Source organism: Ischnura elegans, chromosome 8 (assembly GCF_921293095.1).
Source record: "Ischnura elegans chromosome 8, ioIscEleg1.1, whole genome shotgun sequence".
NCBI lineage: Eukaryota > Metazoa > Arthropoda > Insecta > Odonata > Coenagrionidae > Ischnura > Ischnura elegans.
This window is the reverse complement of record NC_060253.1, coordinates 4109297-4131570: the sequence shown is the minus strand read 5'-3', so window position 1 is coordinate 4131570 and position 22274 is coordinate 4109297. Positions and strand designations below refer to the sequence as shown.

Sequence of the window (22274 nt, the reverse complement as noted above, 5' to 3'; positions counted from 1 at the left end):
CTCGAAGCTCGCGCTGCGAGTCGCGTTTTGTTTTGCATTTCTTCTACAAGGGCAATGAAACCGACTGTACACCTCTAAATGAAAACACACACGCATCCCTCGATATTCACCCCCTCTACGTGCGGAATTTTACCACCTAAAAAAATCGTTTCCAGTTACGCTCCAGCAGGGGTGCAGCTAGGAATTAGGGCTGGGGGGGGGGGGGGGGGGGTTTAGGTGCAACTAAATACCGGGGTGTGTGAGGGTATGGAATACCTACCAGGATAAGCGGTAGGTGCGATATTAATAAATTGCGGAATTTCAACATACACGGTTCAAAATGGTGAGTTTCGTGGCTTTCTGAGAGATATTTTTATTAATTCTTACACTATTCTATTAGTAATACCAATCAAATTAAGTAACATGGATTAAACTTAAAAATTTCTCTGAGCTCTGGGGGGGGGGGTTTCATCCCCCAAAACCCCCCCCCCCCCCAGGTCTGGAGTGAGGTCTGCCCCTAATCAGTCACACTGTTTCTATCACGGAAAATCAGTAATTCAACCCCGACGGCTACTTTTGCTGGGTGGGAGTATAGTTCCCCCAAATCAAGCCACAAATTTCGCACATTCAGGGCAAGGGTGTGAGTTTCTTTCTTGGAGGCGACTCTTACTTCAAGAATTTTAGCAGCCTTCAAGGGGGTGGGGAGATTTTTCGCTGAACGCTGAATCAAATGCGGTTCAAATCGTGGGTAAAGCCCAGGATTGAATTCCCCAAAAGAGAAGTGCAATGTGGCCCAAAGAAAAGGACGGCCCATCCAAACCTGAATTTATGAAATTCACTCACATGTGGATTATTTTGGGGTGAGTTCTACCCCCACCTTTTCATACCATTCTTCGGGTTGAATCACAGCATGAAGCATCATGTAATATAAAAAAATAATCGTCGGCTTTCCAGTAAATTCCTCCTCAAATTTTTTAAATGGGGTAAGCTTTCCTATCGCTTATTTTTCGCTGTAAATGTTTCATTAATCAGAAGTGGTCGATCATCTAATTTAGAGGTGTACTTGTGTGGAACTTGTTAAGGAAAGAACCACAGGCTACAACAGTGGCGCAGCTAAGAATTAAAGCTGGGGGTGGGGGGTTAGGTGTAGATAATACCGGGGTGTAAGGGGGCATGGAATACCCACCAGGATAAGGGGTAGGTGCGAGATTAATACATTGCGGAATTTTAAAGATAAATGGTTCAAAATGGTGAGTTTTACGGCTTTCTGGGGGATATTTTATTAATACTTACATTATTCTATTATTAATATCAGTCCAATTAAGTAAAATGGTTTAAACTCAAAAATTTCTCTCAGCTCTGGAGGGGGGGTTTTATCCCCCAAACCCCCCCCTCGCTGCACCATTGGTCGGTATCAAAACCAGTCGGTACGGTTTACACTCTAAGTTAGAAGTCATGTGACGTGTCACCACCAATGGAAGGTAAGCGTGGACAGGGTCGCAGCTAGGAATTAAGGCTAGGAGGGGGTTTTAAGGTAACTAAATACTTACGGGTGTGGAGGTATTGCATACCCACTAGGATAGGCAGGAGTTGCGGGGGCCCTCCTTAAAAGTAAAATGGATTACATTTAAATATTTCTCTGAGCTCTGGGGGGGGGGCGGGGAGGTATTTAACCCCCAAACCCCCCCCCCCCCCTCGCTGCACCACTGGGCTACAAGTCAGCATTGAACCTTTACAGATCACTGGTGGGTGCACTGGAAGCCGAAATTCCACATGATTTTTCCACTGTTTTCAACATAAATACACCATCTGGTCCTCTAAAATTGCCAAAAATTGCATGCGAGAGAGCTTCTCTCATACCAGTGTTTTTGAAGCCACAATAATGGTCACTTTGGATATATTTGCCATGGTATTAGCATTGGAATCCACTGTGTCCCAGATTATAATTGAGGTCACAAAAATATATTCAAGCTGACTGAAAACCTCTAAAAAATATAGTAAAATAAGTTATGTCTATTCCTGGAGAATTGAAATTTTAAAAACTTGAACCATAACTCAATCGAGTAGATAACATAGCTCTTGCAAAAAAAGAAGGTGGTTGGTAAGAGCAACGTATCTAGTTAATGGAGAAGCAAAGGGAGTGATAAAATACTGTCCAAAAAAATAAACTTAAGGATCTTCTTCGTGGAGCAAAACCAAATTTTAATAAGGGCTTACAGGATTCTAATATTTCTACATTCACACAATTGGTTTAAGATCGCAATTCAGTTAAAAAATTATCACATTTCCTTTCATAACTAATGATAAAAGGTATTATTAAGAGTAAAAATATCACACAGTAAATTTTCAAAAATAGAGCCAATAAGCTAATAATTTAATTTTTTTAATTTGAAATTCTCCTGCTGAAGAGGCAATGAGGGAAGTTACATCACAAGAATTGCCTATCATAAAATGCCATAATAGCAAATTTACCAGAATAACCAAACTTAATGTTTGAATGCATCCAAAAAAATTTACAATTAAAGTGAGATAAGTAGAAATTGGTCTTAAGGGTCTCTTAAACAATGAGTAATTTCCAAAAATCATTACTCATTACTCAGGCTGATGTCTAAAATTTACCTCTACTGCCTCAGATCCAACTTAATTATTTCCATCACTTGACCCAACTGCATTTTGTTCCCAACTAACTCCTGCCAAATCTAGCAATGGTTAGGTTGGCTCCCTTTGACACACACCGAGTAAAAACTTTCACTTCAACTTTTTCTGATGACAAGCCGGCTCAAATGAATCACTCAGTGATTCAACATAAATGTCGGTATGGTTAGTATAGGGTAGAGCTAATCCTGTACTAAGCCAAAGGCATCCAACTGTCACACATTCAGGATATGAGGGCCAGTTCCTTTCGCTCCCATTCCCACCTTGGAGCTCACATTTCGAAGATTTTGCGTAAGGGAGGGGTTGAAGGCTTCACTCATGATCAGGACCAAGTTCCCTTCTGTAAGGACCCTACAGTGTGCACACCAGACAAACTTGCTCCCCAGCATCAATCAAAGAACCAAAAAAAAACTCCCTATAGCTAACATTCCTCTTTCTCCAAACTCATGCAATCATGCAATGAAATAAAGTGCTAAAGTTCGAACAAATCACTGAGCTGAAATATCCATTAAGAACTAATTAGTTTTAGTAGAAAATTAACTAATTTCTTTCAACTCAGAAATCTTGCCGAAAACTCTCTTTACATTAACTTTAAACTTCAACCATTCTCAAGGGCTATTACAGACTTAATTCATGATCATGTAACCGTTTAGTCCAGAAAGACATGTGACATGACCCTGGGGAAGGATATTCTCTCCTGTAACCTGAATGTATGAAATTTACACTCCTGTGTTAAGCTCTTCCCTCACCTATCCAAAATAACATTCAGGTCGAAGCAATGAACACAGCGTGTCTATTGCCATGCTCATGCGATAGTAAAATGTGATAGGTATCTGTTTACCTTTATATACTAAAACCCCCACCATTTCCTGTCATCTTTAGTCGATTTTCCTGATCAAGAGGAGTGCATCCCCATGACTCCCAACCCAAACAAATTGAACAAATAGGATTTGTCTAATCTGAGTCTCTCATTGATGTTGGGTTTCCCTCCTACCCCACATTATTGTTATTATTACTCCCCATCACAACCCCACTCTCAACCCCCCTTTCAACCCTCCCGTGCAATCCCAAGTCACAAACACCCCCCCACTGTCAACCCCCAACCCCACCCTCCCCCCCAACTCACCCTCCTCCAATCACCTGTAGTCTGGCAGAGGTGGAGGGGGAGGGTGGGGAGTGTGGGAAATGCTATATAAGGCACATCCACCAGTCCCACTCACCAGGGTTGTCTCTTGAGGAAAGCTAGGAAAGAGCAGTCAAAGGTATGCCAATGCTTTTATCTTTCATTGCACACATGTAGAAAATTTTGAGTTTTTTTACCCCCAATAACTCCTATCTTGAGCTTGTCAATATGTCTATTCACCTTTATTAAATTACAAATTCCTGTCTCACAATAATTTCAGCATCAGTTACATGACTGATGATTTTTTGCATTTGTAGCTACTTTTAACAAAAAAGAATGGTATTGATAGTTAACTTTAAAGTAAAAAATGTCTCATTTTATAAAGATAGATAAGTTATATACATTGCTTTTATCACAGTGGGATAAAATATAATTTATTTTTGGCAGGTAGAAATATAATAGAATATTTTTTCTTGCTTATTGAATAAATTTCAAAGAATATTTCTTTCCATTTTCTGTAATTATAACGTAAAATGTATAAATCATGACAGTTCTGCAAACTTTTATGAGTAAGTTTTTAGCACATAGACTAAACATATACGGTTGGGTAAATGTTTTGTAAATGCTCACCCAATAATCATTATATTAATTCCAAATTTTAGTGGCAGTAGAAATAATGGAGGAATGTTTTGGTTGGTAAGGCAGAAATTGTTTGTCCTGGTCAAGAAATACTGTTAATTGCATTTCCTGTATGGAAAAAAGAGGCATGATAAAACTAAGTATGGGAGCCAGTTTTTTATAATTTCATTGAAACTGATCAAAAAAAGATTTCAAGTTAGAAATCACAAGAAGATGGAGAGCTAAAATTGGAAGCAATTATTTCCATGATATTTGTTCATCACCAGCTAAGTCATTCATAATCCCTGAAAGAAATGACCTTTTTAAAGTGAAGACAAAGCAACAATTAAAATCATAGAGATGCATGAATGAGTTTTCTATATTTCTTTGAAGTACTGATTTAATTCGCAGTTGATGTTATCATTGAAATATGTAACCCATCCACTAATTGTAAGTCAGAAGGAGATGGCATTAGAAGACTAGCTCTCATTGAATCTGCCTCTTGAAATGACGGAAATCTGTGAATGTCTTCCCTCTATTAACTTGAATAAATTTTCTAATCTTATCCCTTACTCACCAACTGTCTTCTTGGATTGCCTTCGACATTTCAACCTTCAATCTCTTCCAATGTGTGTGGATATGCTGTAACATCTAAATGACCTCCCACTCCTCTGTTACATACATCATGCACATCCTTTTTCCTTATTTTTCTCCACCATTGTGCGTATTATCTCAAATTTTCATTCAGATATATTAATTCCCCAATCTCTCTCCCTGATAAATCACCCGGCATAATATTTTAATCATTGCTATAACTTAAAATTTCCAAGATTGAAAAAAACATTCATCACCTCATTTCCAGTGCTTGCACTCATTTTAGTATTCTGTTGACTCAATAAAATTAAAGAAAGTCAAATACAGTGGCTAGTGAATTTATTACATACTATATACTTCATTTAATTTTTCCCATACTTGCCCCTCTATTATTTCCCTATTTCCTTGCCAAATTAATGCACTCTTATATAATTTTTATTCCACAAACTAATTTAACTTCTCATGTGTGACTCAACCATTATCTTAACATGCATCTTCTGTTTTTATGGTCATCTATTATAAAATATTATGCATGTACAGCATTAGAGAATAGCATTTAGTATCCATAAATCCCAAGAACTTATAACTTTTTTTGCAATGCTTCTTCAGGGCAAAGATATGCTATCAAAAGAGCAATAAATACATTTCATATTGTTCATACATTTTTTTCTATGGTTAATAGAAATTTTAAATATTCCTAATATGTAATTTTTCTAATTTCATCATCTGTCTCATTTATATTCTTCATATTTCGACTCTAACAAGAAGTCAACAAAGATGCATTAAATCGATCATCTCTTTAGCATTCACTTTATCACTGAATTAGTGCTTCAACCAAATTTTAATGAGCATATATGAGGACGCAGTCCACCTCAACCAAGGCTTAGAAGTGATAATTACACACATTTAAGGTAGAAGGGTGAGTTCTCTTCCCTCATCCACCTAGCATCTTGAGGATATTTGCTGGGGATACCCCAAGACTTCTCCTTAATTGGATGGCAAAATAGAAATAATAAAATTACACTCTAATTTTAAGATAAAATATTTTATGTACGTAAAAAGATAAAATTGTTTAATTTCATGCAGTAATGACAGAGTGATAAATTATGTAAATAGCAGCAGAGGGGTTTAAAGAACAAACCATACGTCACATTCAGAATGCTTCCATACTTTCTGGAAACATCGGCAGAATTATACTCAAAAGGGATCCGCAAATTTTTACTCCATGTATTTCCAGTTAAAAGGTGCAAAATATACCATCCTCAATTGCCTTTAACTTTGGACTTGAGTCATTCCTGGGCCATCATCAAGGGCTGACGACATGGCACCCAACATGATCAGCGATGTGCTTCCAGCCTCGATGCTATCCTCTCCTGACAGCCCTGGATGTGCAAATAGCACCGTCTTCAGACCAGAATATCGGTAATTTGGATTCATAACCTCTTCTAGTACCTTATTCGTACCTTAGTTAGTGAATAATTGAGTGAACATGACATAATAATGAAATGGCTGCGGAACACAGGTCTGCAATTTAGTAAATCAAAAGTTACCGGCAATTTTCTAAAAATATTTTAATTTCACCTTACGAATGGTTTCAGCTTGTTTTTGTCACTTTCAGGGTTACATAATGTACTGAACTCATCATGAGGTGAAATCAAACTATTTGTGGAAAATTTCCATTGACTTTTTGTTTATGTACTAATACATATGCAGTGCCGTAGTTGGGAAAATGATTTAGGCGGTACTCACCAAAATTTGCCGACGGCTGAACATGTATTATGCGTCCGGCCACGTTTGAAATGTCAAATTGCAACCCTTATATTAGTTCCAATTTAAAAAGGTAGTTTCACCGGTAAGCTTAAGACAAGTTTGGATTTTAGGGGGTACGCCGTACTGGCCCAACTACAGCACCGCTAATATGTTATAATTCAAACAGATAAAACCTGAAATAACTCTCTATAGTTCTGAAATTTGTTATACCTTGAGCTCGCAAGCTGATATTTATAGAAGACCCCTATTCTCCAAAAATTAAAGCACAAAAATTACAAAATTCTGCCAAATTGAAACAAAAAAACAGTAGTGTCATTAAAAATGGAGACCTAATTTTTTCCCATGACATTAAAGCTTTTAATCACTCAGATCAGCCTTTATGCAACTCTTCATTGAGGCTTATGAGGTTCATGGTTGATAAAATAAACTTTTTTGGGTCTCACCGCACAGTAAGTCGTGAGATAAACTGTATTATGTGGTAAGACCCAGAAAAGTTTCCTTTATATAATTTCAGTTTCTTTGTTTGACTACGATTTCACCAAGCATTATTAAATAAATACCTGAATATATTCAACTATTTTGGAGGTCAGGGCACAAAAAATCAAATTTTCAGGGGAAGGTAATTTGATCTAATAATCATAAAATGAATAATTCTTGCAATATGCATGTCACTGATTAAACTTATTTTGTCATATGTTTTTCACAGATAAGTATATTTGGCTACTAAAGGATGTTACCCTTGTTTACTGATAGAATCATAAAAGTTCCAAGTTTTTAATCATGAAAGTGATGATCTTAAATTTTATGAAACTGCTTATCATACATACCTATGCTGAAAACATTTTCCCATCATTATTTGATAACTCACGAACAATTGACAAAACTCTATGTTCATGGGTACTTTTACAATGCCTTTTAAACCAGTATTACATCCCTTAAGTGAGGCTAAGGAAGTTTACAACTATTCTTATCCTTAAATGCATGCAAACGTCCGTTACATTATGTTTTGCGGGTTGCATAGTACACTGGGCCGTTACCGATCACTTGGTTCTATTTCATTCCCCAATTCAAGTCCGAACTATGGAGCAATTAACATTTAATTGAGAAATTCAATTATTAAAGGCAAATTGAGTTGCCTTCCTAGTCATTATCCTAGCCACTAGTATCTGAATTGTGCTGAAAATATTTATGGAACATCCCCAAGAATATACCTCAGATCACCATATTTGTTTCTTTGCTTTGAACGTGTCTCTGTAAATAGTGTATAAATATGTGACGTATGAACGTAGATATACTAGAAGAAGGATTAATTTGCTAAGAGTGTACATATATGAGAGTAAATATGCATATAACCCATATAAAAGGTGACAGCAGCTGTCAAAGAATTCAGATGAGCTGCATAATGAGCTGTATGGCTCTGAGATAACATAATGTCAATACTCATTAAATACTTCAGCCATCATCTTGAAATCTTCAGGATATCAAAAGCAGACCTAAATTGACACTTGCCATTATCTCAAATGTGAAAATTTTACTTCAAAAAATAATGAAGCAAAGTTTTCTCACCAAAAATATAGGATTATGCTGACAAGGGTTTACTCCATGTACTATCTTGAAAATTTCAAGCTCATAGCATAAGTTTTAAAAGAGAAATAAGTCAAAACAAAGACCAGTTGAACGAGAGTGATGCCTCCTTTTAACATCACATGAAGATGAAATTTAAACAAACTACTATACCAAACAAAACACCAACAAATAGTGGAAGATTCGTATTTTAATCTAGCGGTGCAGATTTTATACAATATGGAACAAGACAGTCACTATTCACCAAAATGACTCGCCTAAAATTGAAAAACTTAACATAGGCATGTGTATATATAAAAGATTTTTGAACAAAATACATTTTATTCAATTGCCCTCAAAGCATCTCACTAATAGCCATAAAAAGAAGTAGCTCTAAGGGCATATTTGAAAGCCACAATGATCGAGTTAACTTTATTAAGTAGAGTTCACTGTATGATGAAGGGCAACAATCTCATATAGCAATTTACAAACTACCTCCAACAAGAGAGACATCGAATGGTCATCGTTAATAACTTTAACAACATTAATAACTTCTGTACCATGGGTGCTATTGGAAATTCAATTTTCATTTTTTAAACTCAGTAATGACCACTTGATGTCTCTTCCATTGGATGTAGCTCGTAAAATGACGCACGAGATTAGGTATTGTCCTTTGTCATCAGGTGAACTTGACAATTGGTGCTTTCAAACATGCCCTAAAATGGTTGACATATGCATGCATTTTAGCGAATATCACTTGTTACGATGACAAAGGCGTGCCTTCATGTGAATTTACTGCTTTACTTTTCACAGTGTGGGTGGGAAATATCTTGGGTGGAATGTGCCAGCCGAGGAGCTCCATCACATCCCGGAGCACTGGCTCGTGTACGAGGAGCCTGAGTCCTACATGCACTACCTCCTTGGCCTACTCTACATCTGCTTCATGTTCATCGCACTTTCAGGGAATGGAATCGTCATTTGGGTTTTCACATGGTGAGAGAATGATCTTGCTCCATTTGCACTGATTTTTTATAATTACAAATTTATATATTGCTTTGGGTTAAAAAAAACTAGGGGCAAAGTACCTTAACTATTTTACCCCATTCAAAGTAAAATTTTACTATTTATTGATAGAATTTTTGGCTGAATGGGAGAGTAAAACATTTGAATTTAAAAGAATCCAGGTTATTGCTCTTTGATTCACTGCATATTTCATTCCATGCGTGGATTGCAGTGACAGCAAAGGAATTTTGATACATGGTTGACCTATGGGTGGGTAGGGAGACTCCCTGAACAACTTCTAGCTGACATTTTTCTGTTTGCAAGAGGGCGATTAAGGAGGTATTCAAGATACATAGGTTTCTTCTAGAGGCAAAAAAATAAAAAAATCCACAACAGATATTTCTGCTAAAAAGAATTTTAATGCTCTCATGAGAGAAATACAATAGAAAGCTGCTCATAAGTGCCTGCATAAGAAGTTCATAATTACATGATTCCCAGAAAATCTTTCTAGCTCTGGCTTTTATTTCCTTCTAAATATGTACTTTTTCTCACTCATGAGCTATGCGTAATAATGTAATAGGGGGATATGAAGATTGCCTACAAAAGTCTGGCGGAATGCCAACTAAAACAATGGCGGATACAATTCAGTGGGAGGATAGTTGGGAGGGTGGCTAAAAATAATTAAAGTTCCAGTTACAAAATCGACATAATTTAAATGTTACTTTTCCACCTACTGGTAAGAGGGTAATACATATTTAAGTAAAATGCTTGATCACATTCTTGCCTTATCTGTTTCCCCATAGTATCCAGCAACAAATTAGAAGACAAATAAGCATTATTTGAAAATAAAGAAACTGCTCTAATTTCCCCTCAGATTGTTGGGCAAGCCATGCCCCACTTCAGCCAGGTCAGCATTTCTCAAAAATGAATTATTATTTTTACACTCACTGAAGTTAATTATGATCTGATGATGAATAATTTCAATCATTAAATGTAAATGCACCTAGAAAGTAATGACTAAATAAAAAGTTAACTGCACTGCTAACATGTATTTAAATGTAAATAAAAATATCTCAATCGTTAATTGAAGTTTGGAGAGAAGAGACATTGCCACAGTGCACTCAAACATGAGGACAGTGGTGAGGGCATTCAGTCAATGTCCAGGCCACATACTTAGTGCTCTTTTGGTACCTCATGACACTTAAATCGCGTATAACACATGACAATCAATTAAGAATAGCTTCCATAGTCTATTTTGCTAAAACTAAGTCTACATGGGAAACAAGGGAGAATCTGGATAAAATGTGTGAGAATCCATGATGGAGGGTGAAGGGATCAACAAGTGGCGTATTTTTGGTAAATTATTAGGAGGAGGTGACCAACAGCTGAGATGATTTGCATCACGAGCAATTGGAAGGAAAGGAAAGGTGGAGAGTGATTTATTATCGGATTAGTCTGCTCTCAATGATAGGTACCATGGGGACCAAAGCCTAGCGTCTCATCTGAAAAATCTCTGCCGCTGTTTAGATTTGAACACAGACCCACAGGGCAAGAAGCTAACTCTTTGGCACTGAACCAACCTCATTTCCAGAAAATTATTGTCTGCATGGATAATGGAGAGGCCCCTTAAGATGTTTCTCACACGAAAAAACTTAGATAAACTTTTTTTTTAACAGGGTTCCTGTGTCTTTGAATGGTGGGATTTTGCCATTAATAGCCTTTTTAATTTCTTTTCAGTGCGAAATCATTGCGAACACCTTCAAATATGTTTGTCGTAAACTTGGCTATCTTGGATTTCATAATGATGGCAAAAACACCCATTTTCATCTACAATTCCTTCAACTTGGGATTTGCATTGGGTGGATACGGCTGCCAAATATTTGCATTCGTTGGCTCTATATCAGGAATCGGGGCTGCTGTAACCAATGCAGCCATTGCCTTTGACAGATACAGGTAAAGTTAAGAAAAAAATACAGACTGTCACGCCAAAGCATAATCATTCCTACATACCAATTTTAATAATATTTTGTTTTCTTCCAGAGCCATAGCCCGGCCGTTTGATGGTAAACTTTCCGCTGGCAAAGTTTTGGTCATACTGGCACTTATCTGGGGCTACACACTTCCGTGGGCATTATTCCCACTGTTAGGAACTTGGGGTCGTTTTGTACCAGGTATGTTGGTGAATAAATCTAATTTGTTTCCCATTGATTTTACTGAAAAATTGATGAATTCTGATAATGTAATAACTATTAATAGGTATGAAGGGTGAGCCTTAATCAATCAAGCGGGTATTCCAAAAACATATGTACTAATTTAGTGGGTTGACATGCCTGTTATATATTTATCATGATCCTTGCGGTGGAGACAACTATATATTAGTTTTCTATCACAACAGCTAATATGTCCTGAAAGTAATTAACAATTTTTTTCCATATGCTTACAATGACACCAACATTTTCATAAGAGCCTGTAAAAGATGCCTGATTTTAATATATAATTTCTGGAAGATAAAGCATGAAAACTCCAATCTTTTACTGCATGTGGATGAAATACAAGTACAAGAGTCCTTTGTACAAGTGTCCAGCAGGGTCCTTTGGTCTAGTGGTGAGCACGTCCGGCTCTCACATGGGGGGCTCGGGTTCGATATTTCGTCACGACAGTATAATTCTCAGCTCCCACATTAGCAGTAAAATACGTTTATTTGCTGATGACGCTGTCATCTATCGCGAAATTAGTGATCACTCTGACTATGAAATTCTATCATCGGACTTAAACAACGTTCATTTGTGGAGCCAAGAGTGGGGACTCGAACTTAATCTGAGCAAATGCATGACAGTACATTTCTTGCGGAATTCGTCCAACTCTAACCATGTTTATGCAGTGATTGGTATTAACATAAAGGCAACAGACGAAGTGAAGTACCTGGGAGTTATGATAACCTCGAACCTCACGTGGGGAACACGTATAAAGATAGCGGCATAGCCCTGAACAAATTAGGATTCGTCAAGCGTATCGTGGGAAGATTTTTGGATGAGAAAGTAAAAGAAAGGTGCTATTTCGCTCTTGTCCAACCGCACCTTGAATATGCAGCGAGTGTATGGGATCTGGTGCAGAAAGACTTAATCCGGGAACTGAATAAAATACAAAGGAAGGCTGTGCATTGCATCAAAAACTGCTACGGGCGTACAGACAGTGTTACCCAGATGTTAAGCGAATTAGGCTGGGAGCCGCTGGCGACTCGGAGGCTTAGATAGCTTGAACAATTGAGAATAGATATCTTTTAGAGTGACACAGAGAACATAATATTAGAGCCACAATATATTTCCAGGTCCCATAGAAGCGATAGATTAAGAGAGATATTTTGCCGAATGGATAGATATGGCATAATTCGTTTTTCCCCCAAATCATTAAGGACTTTAAGAAATGCTAATCCCAACTTCGTTAGAGCACTCATTTTTTTTAGCTGTAAACGGCTGGTGTCCTAACACCCCCTGCCACATGCCTTTTAGGCGGCTTGCGGGGTATTATGTAGATGTAGATGAGCATATTTTTGAATTTTCATAAACATAACATTTCATTAATTTCTCCTAACAGCCATTCTTAAAACTTGAAAAAAACAGGCTGGTAGAATTAGGTATACTTGGATGGTGCTAGATACTTTAACATTGCTATAAGTTTCTCAATTCATGTTTCATCTTCAATTTGTAAACACTTTCTTAAATTACTTGTACTAATGCAATGCATGTGTAGTCAGATAGGTGTAATAGAAAGAGTTATTGGGCACATTCATGGTAAGTGAGCACTCAAAGTGCTACCATAACAGCTACAGATAGTCTCCCTGACTGAGATCATTACGTAGGAGCTCAGTGTGACCGCCCAGTCATTTCTAGGAGAGATCTTTTCAGCCACTACTGGCCAGAGCACTCATTGCTGATTGATGGAAGCTCAAACGTTAGTTTTGAGTGGCCTAAGGTGTTTTTAGATTAGACAAAAGCTCCACCATAGCTTCCATAGCATGTTTCCCGTTCAGGAAGGCTTAGAATAATCTACGTAGCTACCCACTCCTCTGATAAGCAAGAGTTTTTCATCATATTAATTAATTGATTGATGATTTCAGAGGGATATCTCACCAGCTGCTCCTTTGATTACTTGACCAACACTGCAGAAAACAAAATCTTTGTCATGATGCTCTTCTTCTTCTCCTACGTAATTCCAATGTTCATGATTTGTTTCTACTATGCTCAGATCGTCAACCATGTCTTTGACCACGAAAAGGCATTGAGGGAACAGGTAAGAAAAAAACCAATCAAGCCATTCACATTTCCATACTTTTTCATCCGCTAACTCTGGTGAATATTTAAATTCGGCCATTTTTTCAAACAAACGTTTCCCGCTAAATATTCATTTTACTCATGGTTTTGTTGCAAGAATAACATTATCTTTGTCACTATTTGAACAGGCCAAGAAGATGAATGTTGACTCTCTTCGAAGCAATCAAAACGTGAACGCAGTATCAGCAGAAGTAAGGATTGCAAAGGCAGCAATCACAGTATGCTTCATGTTTGTTGCATCATGGACACCATACGCCATCTGCGCTCTGATTGGAGCATTTGGTAACAAGTATGTGGTTTGCATTCGATTGTTTAGTCATATAAGTAAGCAAAATAATGTTTTGATCTCAGTATAAATGCATGTCAGGGGGATAAAGCCTTTCTTCATAAAAGAAAACTTTTACTCACTCCTACATATAACTCAACTCATACTAAATCAAGTTAATTATTAAATTAAAAGACAAGACGGTTATTCAAATCTCATATCTTTAATACTTATCCAAAAGTGATAAATTTTAGTTCACAACAATCTGAATGCTGATAACTTTACCACAGAGGAGGTGATCATTTTACAAGAAATGTATTTATGAACCTTTTAATAGCCTAAGCATGACCTGCTGGCCAATAAAGACTTCTGAAAAAGAGACAAAAAGGCATCAATAGTTTGCTCCATTTATTTCTAATTTGAAGGCTATCAAAATATCAATTGGTGCTAGCACAGGGACCTTAGTGAATATGAATGCAAAAAATTTCTAAAATCAATATGTTGCTCATATTTACACTTAGAAATAGTATTTATGCATCAGTTTCAAATACAGTTGAAACCATTTAACATGCTTCATTTTTCACCATTCAAGTCATCCAATTACTGAATGTGCAAACTCGACATAATTTGTTATTCATCACATCTGTTATTTTAAAGCAAGTGTATTGATAAGAATAGGGTGGTTTCCTATTATTTTTTTATTGCCTAAGTCGAAAGATTATTACTCCTGGAGTACGTATTTCACGCTTTTAGATTTTTAAATGACGATATCTATTTTTCGCGATTAAATGAAAAGTGAAAATTTTCAAGCGCGCGAAAACGCGACAGCTAAGTATGAATGCGTGACGTATTTCTGGTTCCCGTTGCCGCCCAGCGAGGTGACCTTGAGGCGAGGCTTAGCGCTTATACGACGCAGGCTGCTAGAGGGTAGCCTAGTACCCTGCTGGCTGGTAGCGCTTGGCTTAAATAAGGATTATTAATAACTTATCAAACGAGGAAAACTTTCCGACCTTAGCCAGTTTTAATAAGTGATTGTTAAGACATGTTTCCCTGAGCTCTGCGCCTCATGCATGCATTGGTAACCTCAGACGATGTATAACTCCTATCTTCTCCTATAGAAACTAGGTCCCTGTGACGTCACGTGGAGAGGCATCGCATGGGCGCCAATCTGGCCCTTTTCGAATGAGGATAAAAATGGACCATTGCCATTCATCTAACCGGGTATTTCTAAAACAAAATAATTTGTATATTATGAATACACTAATGGTGGGCAACGAATCGCAATCAATGCCTTTCGTTTTCTTCGATGAAGGAAACCACCCTATTGCCTGACAATGATTTTGGCCTACCTGCACACAATGTTCCGATTTTATTTTCGAATCTCAAACCATTGAAAAGGTTAACATAACTTTTTTGGCAGATATAAAAATTAAAGTGGCAATACTGGTTTGATGGATCAATGAGGTTTCAATGCACTTATATACCAAATCTTACTTGTACTGCAAGAGAAAAATAATCACGAAGCAAAAGCATTCATGCCTCCTTAATTCCCCGCATAATCTATATATAATCCACCTTTTCATCTTTTCAACATAATCTCTTCTTCAAACACACACCATCCTTATCCTTTTCTCTAAATATCTATACAGTCGTCTCCTCATTCATCGTTTGCATCTCCTCATTCATTGTTCCATATTTGTGTTCCCCCCACTTACAGTTTTCTCTGACCAGCTCAAAATTTAGATTTCTCACATATTATTTCATTAAATAGGTATCTCTCTGCAGTATGTTCATGACTACTCAGCAAAAATATCAAAGTGAAGGGTTGATTGACAAAACTATTTATGCATTTTATATTGCTAGCAAGATGTTGGTAGACTTCATAATGGAATAGAATATGCATATGTTTAAAAACATAAAAATTGATCTTACCATAAAATTGGTAGGCATTCATTACCTCCCAAAAATATTATTTATCAATGCCAAATATTTTTCTCAAATCAATTAAACGTCACATTTACTTGTCTGTATTTTCCTGGCACACTCCCGAATATCTTTTCTTCGATGTCATTAATGTCCTTTGCAATCTCTCAGAATCTAATTATGATTGCTTCATCCTAAATGCTAAGTTTGCTTTAGCAGTTTCTCAACGATAAATGTCTTTTTTTTCTATTTATAGGGCACTCTTGACACCTGGTGTGACTATGATCCCGGCTTGCACATGCAAAGCTGTCGCCTGTATTGATCCGTGGGTGTATGCTATCAGTCATCCCAAATACAGGTAAGAAAAAGCAAACATTTCCCCACTCTTCTCTGTGCTCCAGGCAAATGAATGGAAAATACATACATGAATTACCACTAGGGCTAGCGAGAATCAGGACAACACTCCCCCTTCTTCCTTCCTTTCCTCAGTTTAAAAATACTCATACATTGAACACAAGTGGAGCCTACAATAATCAACATGCAATCTCATGGTGCCCTTCCCTCACATTTTAAGGAAGTTTCTGAATAAATTAACAGAACGCAATGCTGAACTCAAAATGAAAAATCAAGTATAAAATCAATTCACTTCACCATAAACCTGTGGAAGCCTACACAAAGTTACCTGTTACCTACCTGTGGAATGTTACATAAAGTTTGCATTTTTAATAACTGCAAGATTTTCTGGGATTCAAGAATGGAGATGAAATTTGTTCTAGTAGGTGAAACCAGATATACCCAATAATTTCTAATGATTTTCTAATATGTACTGCTGTAGTTCTAACCAATCAGTTAACGGAGACTTTTCTTTAAATTTTCAATATTATTTTGGAAACAATCAATGGACATGCTAAGTCTGTGAAAATTAAATGTGTATAGTGAATAAAGATATTTTTCCATATTTGCCAGAGGAAGATTATGATTCTCTGCATGCAATTGGAATTAATGTAAATAATTTTTCTATTGTAATTTTATCTGCCTGAGCATTTGGTAGACCGGGTTGACCTAATAGCCAAACAGCCAGGTACTTCAGCTCAACAAAATTTCACTCAATCAACACTTCTACTAAAGGTTAGTTTGGATAGGTGAGGGTAGAGCTCTTCCCAGACCTAGCCAGGGGCACGTGAAAATCAAGCACTCTAGGAAGACTAGGCAGTTCCTTTCCTGGGCCGCCTTGAACTTCAAGGATTATATTTTTGGGGATCTGAAGTCTTCACTAGCGATTTGAACTCACAACCCTTCGATCAGAGCAGTGTTCTGCCCACATGACTAGCACACTCCCAAATTTATTGCACATGGAGATACACTAAATTTATGTTTGATTTAGAAAGTTTAGCATTGCAATCAGATCTGGCCACTCTGAGAGGAGCTCAACAAAAATTTGAATAGCCACAAACTTGAGCTCTAAGAGAACCATATATTTTGGCACTCGATAGGAAGAAAGATGGTGCAGCAAAAATTACTGTTGATTTATAGACATATCAGGGGAATAATTATTCCAGCAAAGGAGGAATAATGCAGACGACAAGTTTATAAAAAAAACTGAACCCAGCTACAGGCAACAATATGGCCATATCATTTTCATCTAAATTAGAGAATTCTATTTTTTATATTAAGTTCTTCAAGAAAAAATTAACCAGGATAAGGATATAGTACTGCTATAAGAGTAACTGGAATTGGCATTATGCACCATATCCTGTGCTGTCCTACATTGCTGGTCACAGTTCTGAGCTTTTGAAGTTTGTGAATTGTTCAATGGTAATAAACCTGGCCATAAGCATGATTTATCAAGAATTATAGTCATTATACCACCCTAGAGAAGAACTTCACATTCCTTTGTCCAATTAATAAAATTTAAACATACTCAGGATTTTTTTAAATAAGCCCCTTTCTTCCATAGAACCCTAATCTAAGATTGATTTGCATTTAAATTCAAGAGAAAAGGAAATTTATTTTCACTTGTAACGCTGCATTAAACAGAGACCAGATAAATTGTATTTAGCGAAAAAAATTTGCGGAATGATGTATTTTCGGAATTACATTATCACAGCAATGAGCAAAAACATCCACACAGCTGAGTTGGTAGCTAATATTCTGTTTGCACTGTGACAATATGTAGGGGGGGGGGGGTCTCGGACATGGTGGTTTTAATGGTATTCGATAGAAAAGTTTTAGATTAATTAACTAGGAATAACACCATAGGCTGAGCTCATTAATATTCGTTTATCTTTTCAACACAGGTTGGAGCTTCAGAAGAGATTACCTTTCCTCAGAATCAATGAGCCTGATCCTCCTGCAGATACCAAGTCCGAAGCCACTGTGGCTACAACAGAGGGATAAATCATCAAAATCTTCCCTGCAAGTGGCACTCCTGGAAAAATAAACCAGTCAGTGTCATTTTGGCAAAACGTGGTGTAATTATATATTAACGTCATCTGCGCGAAATATTGGATGAGAGCAGAGATTAAACGATCTTTCAAACCAACCGAGTTTTTAGTTCCTATTCTGTTTTTTTTCTGCAACTTCAATACCCTAAACAAACCTGTCCCTAATTACCAACTTTGCTATTATAAGCAATTTTTTTTCGATTTTCCCGGAAACTTTCACTTAAACAATTGCACATCGCGAAGCGATTTCCCGGATTACCATCGTCATCTGGCGGATGTTATTATAATTAACCCGCATTTTCTTGAGTGTAGTGAAGTGAATATAAAATTTATCAACATGACTAGCAAAAGACGGCATCCTAACTCTGTATCACAGCTAAATTATAGATTGCCAGAATCTACAAAGCCAGAGACTAAAGGAAGGAAACCTCTCCCGGAGCCGACATCGGTGCAAACAGTGTTTTTGATGATGATAGTGCATGTCTGCAGGAGAGTCTTGTTCGTGGACACCAAAGTAAAAATTTATATATATCTTGGCGCCTTGTTTGCTGTATCTTTGGTAGCTGATGTTTTACCCTTTCCAAAGACATATTTTTCTAAGACTAGCAATGTTTTTAATCAATATTTTGTTAAACTTGGATGGGGATGGACTTTGGCAGTGACTTTGCCATTTGTGATCACCACTAGCACCACTTACTGCTGTGGCAACAGGCAAAAAGTGTACAAACAACTTCTCAGATTGTGCATAGGCACTTGTATGTGGTTCTTTTGGACCAAGTTGTTTGCTTACATTGAAAGCTCTTACGGTAAATGCATAGGGAGAGGTGTATCGGTTCCTCAAAATAAGAATGCGTGCTTGACCAGCGGTTTCCTCTGGAATGGTCTCGATGTCTCTGGGCATGCCTTCATTTTAATTCACAGCAGTTTAACAATAATTGAAGAGGCGCGGGCGATCAATGGGTGGGAGGGTATCAAAGACTTAATTCGAAACGAAGATCATAAACGATCATCTTACGAACGAGAAGAGTATGATAACAGTCCCTTGAAAAGCTTGTCACCGGCGGAATTCGCCAATCTTAAGCTGTACTACGAAAAGTTCACTCCGTACATAAGAGGTTTATTTATCGCCATGGCGTGCATGATGGTGCTATGGGACGTGATGTTAATTAGTACCATTTTGTACTTTCATATAATGGTGGAGAAATTGATCAGTGGTGTAATTGCCATCGCAGTGTGGTTCTTCACATATCAGTGGTGGTACTCCACGCTCAAGTATCCACCTCCCCCGCCTGGTGAAGGTGGATGCTTTCGCTATCAAGATCAAGTTCGCCCTCGAGAAAGTGTCTGTGCTGCTGCTTCTGGTAGCACGGTTTCTGGTGGTAGGAAGCGATCACTTGGAACTCCTGCCAATGGAAAGGATCAGCTTCCCAGGTTCATGGGAATGCCTCTTTATGGCCTTGCAAACAAGATGCATGATGGTAAAGACAAACCTGCAGGTGCATCTTCGTCTGAAAGCGACTCCCTCCCGCCAGGCAGTAAACTGTACACCTGATTAACGGGCATTTTTATCGCCATTTCTTCCCCTGAACCTTATACTACTCTCCAAGCCTTTTAAGTTACAAGGTATTTTCAATTTACCCGTGGCAACCCGTTTTTTGGGAGTTCTGCACAGTTTTTAATTTATGACTTTTACCCTGTCAAGTGGGCTGTTATTGTTTTTTGTTGCATGTTATGAATTGGAATGTTATTGCTATTTATCTCCTGTCGCAGATTGGTGAAAATGCAACTCAAGCCTCTCCCAGTAGAAAGTTGTTATCAGCTTTTCAGATGGCAAACTTTGGCTCGCATTTCAGCCACTCCATTACTTGGTTGTTCCTTCAGAAAAATGTTATTCACAACTCTAACACGAGATTTATATTAATTTGGGAGTATATTTTATAAAACATTATTCACATAGTTTTCTGCTCTCTTATCGGTCTGGTTATGGATGTTCTCATTTTACTGAAAGCGTTTTTCTTGTTTTTGGTGAAAAAGTTTATTTTGTAGACAAATTAGCAGATTATTATGCATGTGTGAATAAAAATATCAATTCACGTACATTGCCTTCTCAGTTAAAACTCCTTAGCTTGTATCAATTCAGTTTATGTTGCTGTTGTTGTCGTCTACTGGGCTATTAATTTATCTTTGGGGATTTGATATGTGATCTTCTTACTAGGGCAAAGAGATAGCTGTGTTCATACGCAGTGTTTTACAAATTATTGTGCAAAACTGACAAATTAAAGGTAAATAATGGTCAGTGAAGGCTCCAATCTACCCTCAGGTCACTCCACTCAAATATTTGGGTTCTTATTTAAGGTATTTTAACATCAAATCTCATTTACTTGCCACTTTGTCCATCAATGTGCTTCCCTAATTTATGAACTGCTCCACCATCCATTTGTGCCCATCAACTCTTATGTTTTGCCTCACATTTTGCTCACAAAGCTTTGAAAACTCAGGTGGCTTTTGCCTTCTTGTGATAAATGTTCACACCGTATTCCTTACACTGTTTACCAATGCATCCACTAGTGCCTGCAAGAACTCCCAGACTGGCTTATCAATACCTGATATTCTGCAAACTTCATTGATTTAACATTGCTACCTCCTTTTTCAACTTCCTCCTCTAACTCATCCAATTTCACTAAACTCATTCCACCCAACATGACCTCTAAAATGTAATGTAGCGTCAATATTTTGTACACGTTTCTCTTATTTATTATAATCATTCAGCCTTCACAGCCACATTTGTTTACGAACGGGGTTTCTCTTATTACATTCATTAAGAAACATATCTCCATTTGGTATGGATGTGTCACTTTGTTGCAAAGCTGGTTCATCATTGCATGCCCATTCACTTTAAGACAACACATACTGTGCCAGTGTGTGGCGAGAAGTTTCGAATTGAGAGTACCACAGCCAAAGACTGTACACAACCCATTGAATGCTCTTCGTGATAAAATTTTAAGTCATTCATTGGGAATTGTTTTAGATTGCCTACCACTGTAGCCCTTTCTCTTAATTATATTCATAGATTATTAATTTCTACGTTGAATTTTTATTATTGGGCTGTTCTACATGTGCACTTCTTAAGTAAACACCTTGTTTCTGTCCCTGCCAAGGAACGAGTGCTACCGCAACGTTATGATCAGCACTTATCACACTCAACATAATGAAGTAAAATCATTCCTATAGAATGGAATTTTCTGAAAAGAAAAAGCAATATGTAGTTAACAGTATTTTTCTATGAGGCCATAGTGCATCTAATTTACTACAAGATGAAATGAGAAACTTGTTATAGCACAAGAATAATCCTCACATCAACGGGCAATTGGAGAGGTGTGTGAAGAGGACTCCATTTTCATTTTGAGGCAAACGATTAGTGGAGTGTTAGGGATGGGATAGATTAATCATCACCTCGAATGGCTTCTTGAGAGAAATGATTCTGAGACTATTTACCAAAAAAACAGCCATGAATTTTTAAACTGTATGAATGATTATTATATGCCAATTGATTTTTAATTCAGTGCTGTGCTTACTGCAGAATATTTATCCATGACAGTAATGTTGAAGTCAATTCATCTTTTCCTTATTTTTTCAATGTTATGAAACCTTGCCTTAAACCTCTTATTGGAATTATCTTTTTCCTAGACTTCTTCCCTTCCTTCTCTGATGCTACAGATGAACTTAACAGTCACAGCTAAATCGAAAGGTGCATACATCCTTCCTTAGCCATGCTTTCATGGAACCTTTGCATTTACCCTAGCAGGTTAAAGTACCTCCCCTTATTCTACAAATACTCTATCATGTGGCTCAGGTTCTAAATATGTATGTATTCATGTTTAAAATATCTCTAATCATAGGTCACATTTTCAAAAATTAGCTGTCAGAAAGGATAAAACTGTGGTCTGAGAGAGTAGAAATAACCTTAGTTTGTGTAATGGAAAGGCACGTAAATTGGAAAAAAGGTA

General features: G+C 37.2%; 2 protein-coding genes across 2 annotated transcripts; both read left to right on the top strand.

Annotated features, from left to right (window-relative positions):
• The first annotated feature begins 3795 nt into the window (after positions 1-3795).
• On the top strand, positions 3796-18365 carry LOC124164036 (opsin, ultraviolet-sensitive). The gene is made up of 9 exons (XM_046541201.1): positions 3796-3896; positions 6207-6391; positions 9116-9295; positions 11042-11257; positions 11345-11475; positions 13422-13594; positions 13764-13924; positions 16080-16181; positions 18121-18365. Exons 2-9 carry the CDS (start codon positions 6291-6293, stop codon positions 18218-18220), a joined length of 1164 nt encoding a protein of 387 aa, XP_046397157.1. The 5' UTR covers positions 3796-3896; positions 6207-6290; the 3' UTR covers positions 18221-18365.
• LOC124164035 (acyl-coenzyme A diphosphatase FITM2) lies at positions 18332-20364 on the top strand. Its single transcript, XM_046541200.1, has one exon. It carries the CDS (start codon positions 18332-18334, stop codon positions 19817-19819), a length of 1488 nt encoding a protein of 495 aa, XP_046397156.1. The 3' UTR covers positions 19820-20364.
• The last annotated feature ends 1910 nt before the right edge of the window (positions 20365-22274 follow it).

Bases quoted from the DNA above. Each gene is read 5' to 3' on its own strand.
- LOC124164036 (XM_046541201.1), top strand. From the start codon at position 6,291: ATGGCACCCAACATGATCAGCGATGTGCTTCCAGCCTCGATGCTATCC. The intron at 11,258-11,344 runs GTAAAGTTAAGA...GTTTTCTTCCAG, and splicing joins ATTGCCTTTGACAGATACAG to AGCCATAGCCCGGCCGTTTG. The intron at 13,595-13,763 runs GTAAGAAAAAAA...CTATTTGAACAG, and splicing joins AAAAGGCATTGAGGGAACAG to GCCAAGAAGATGAATGTTGA.
- LOC124164035 (XM_046541200.1), top strand. From the start codon at position 18,332: ATGAGAGCAGAGATTAAACGATCTTTCAAACCAACCGAGTTTTTAGTT.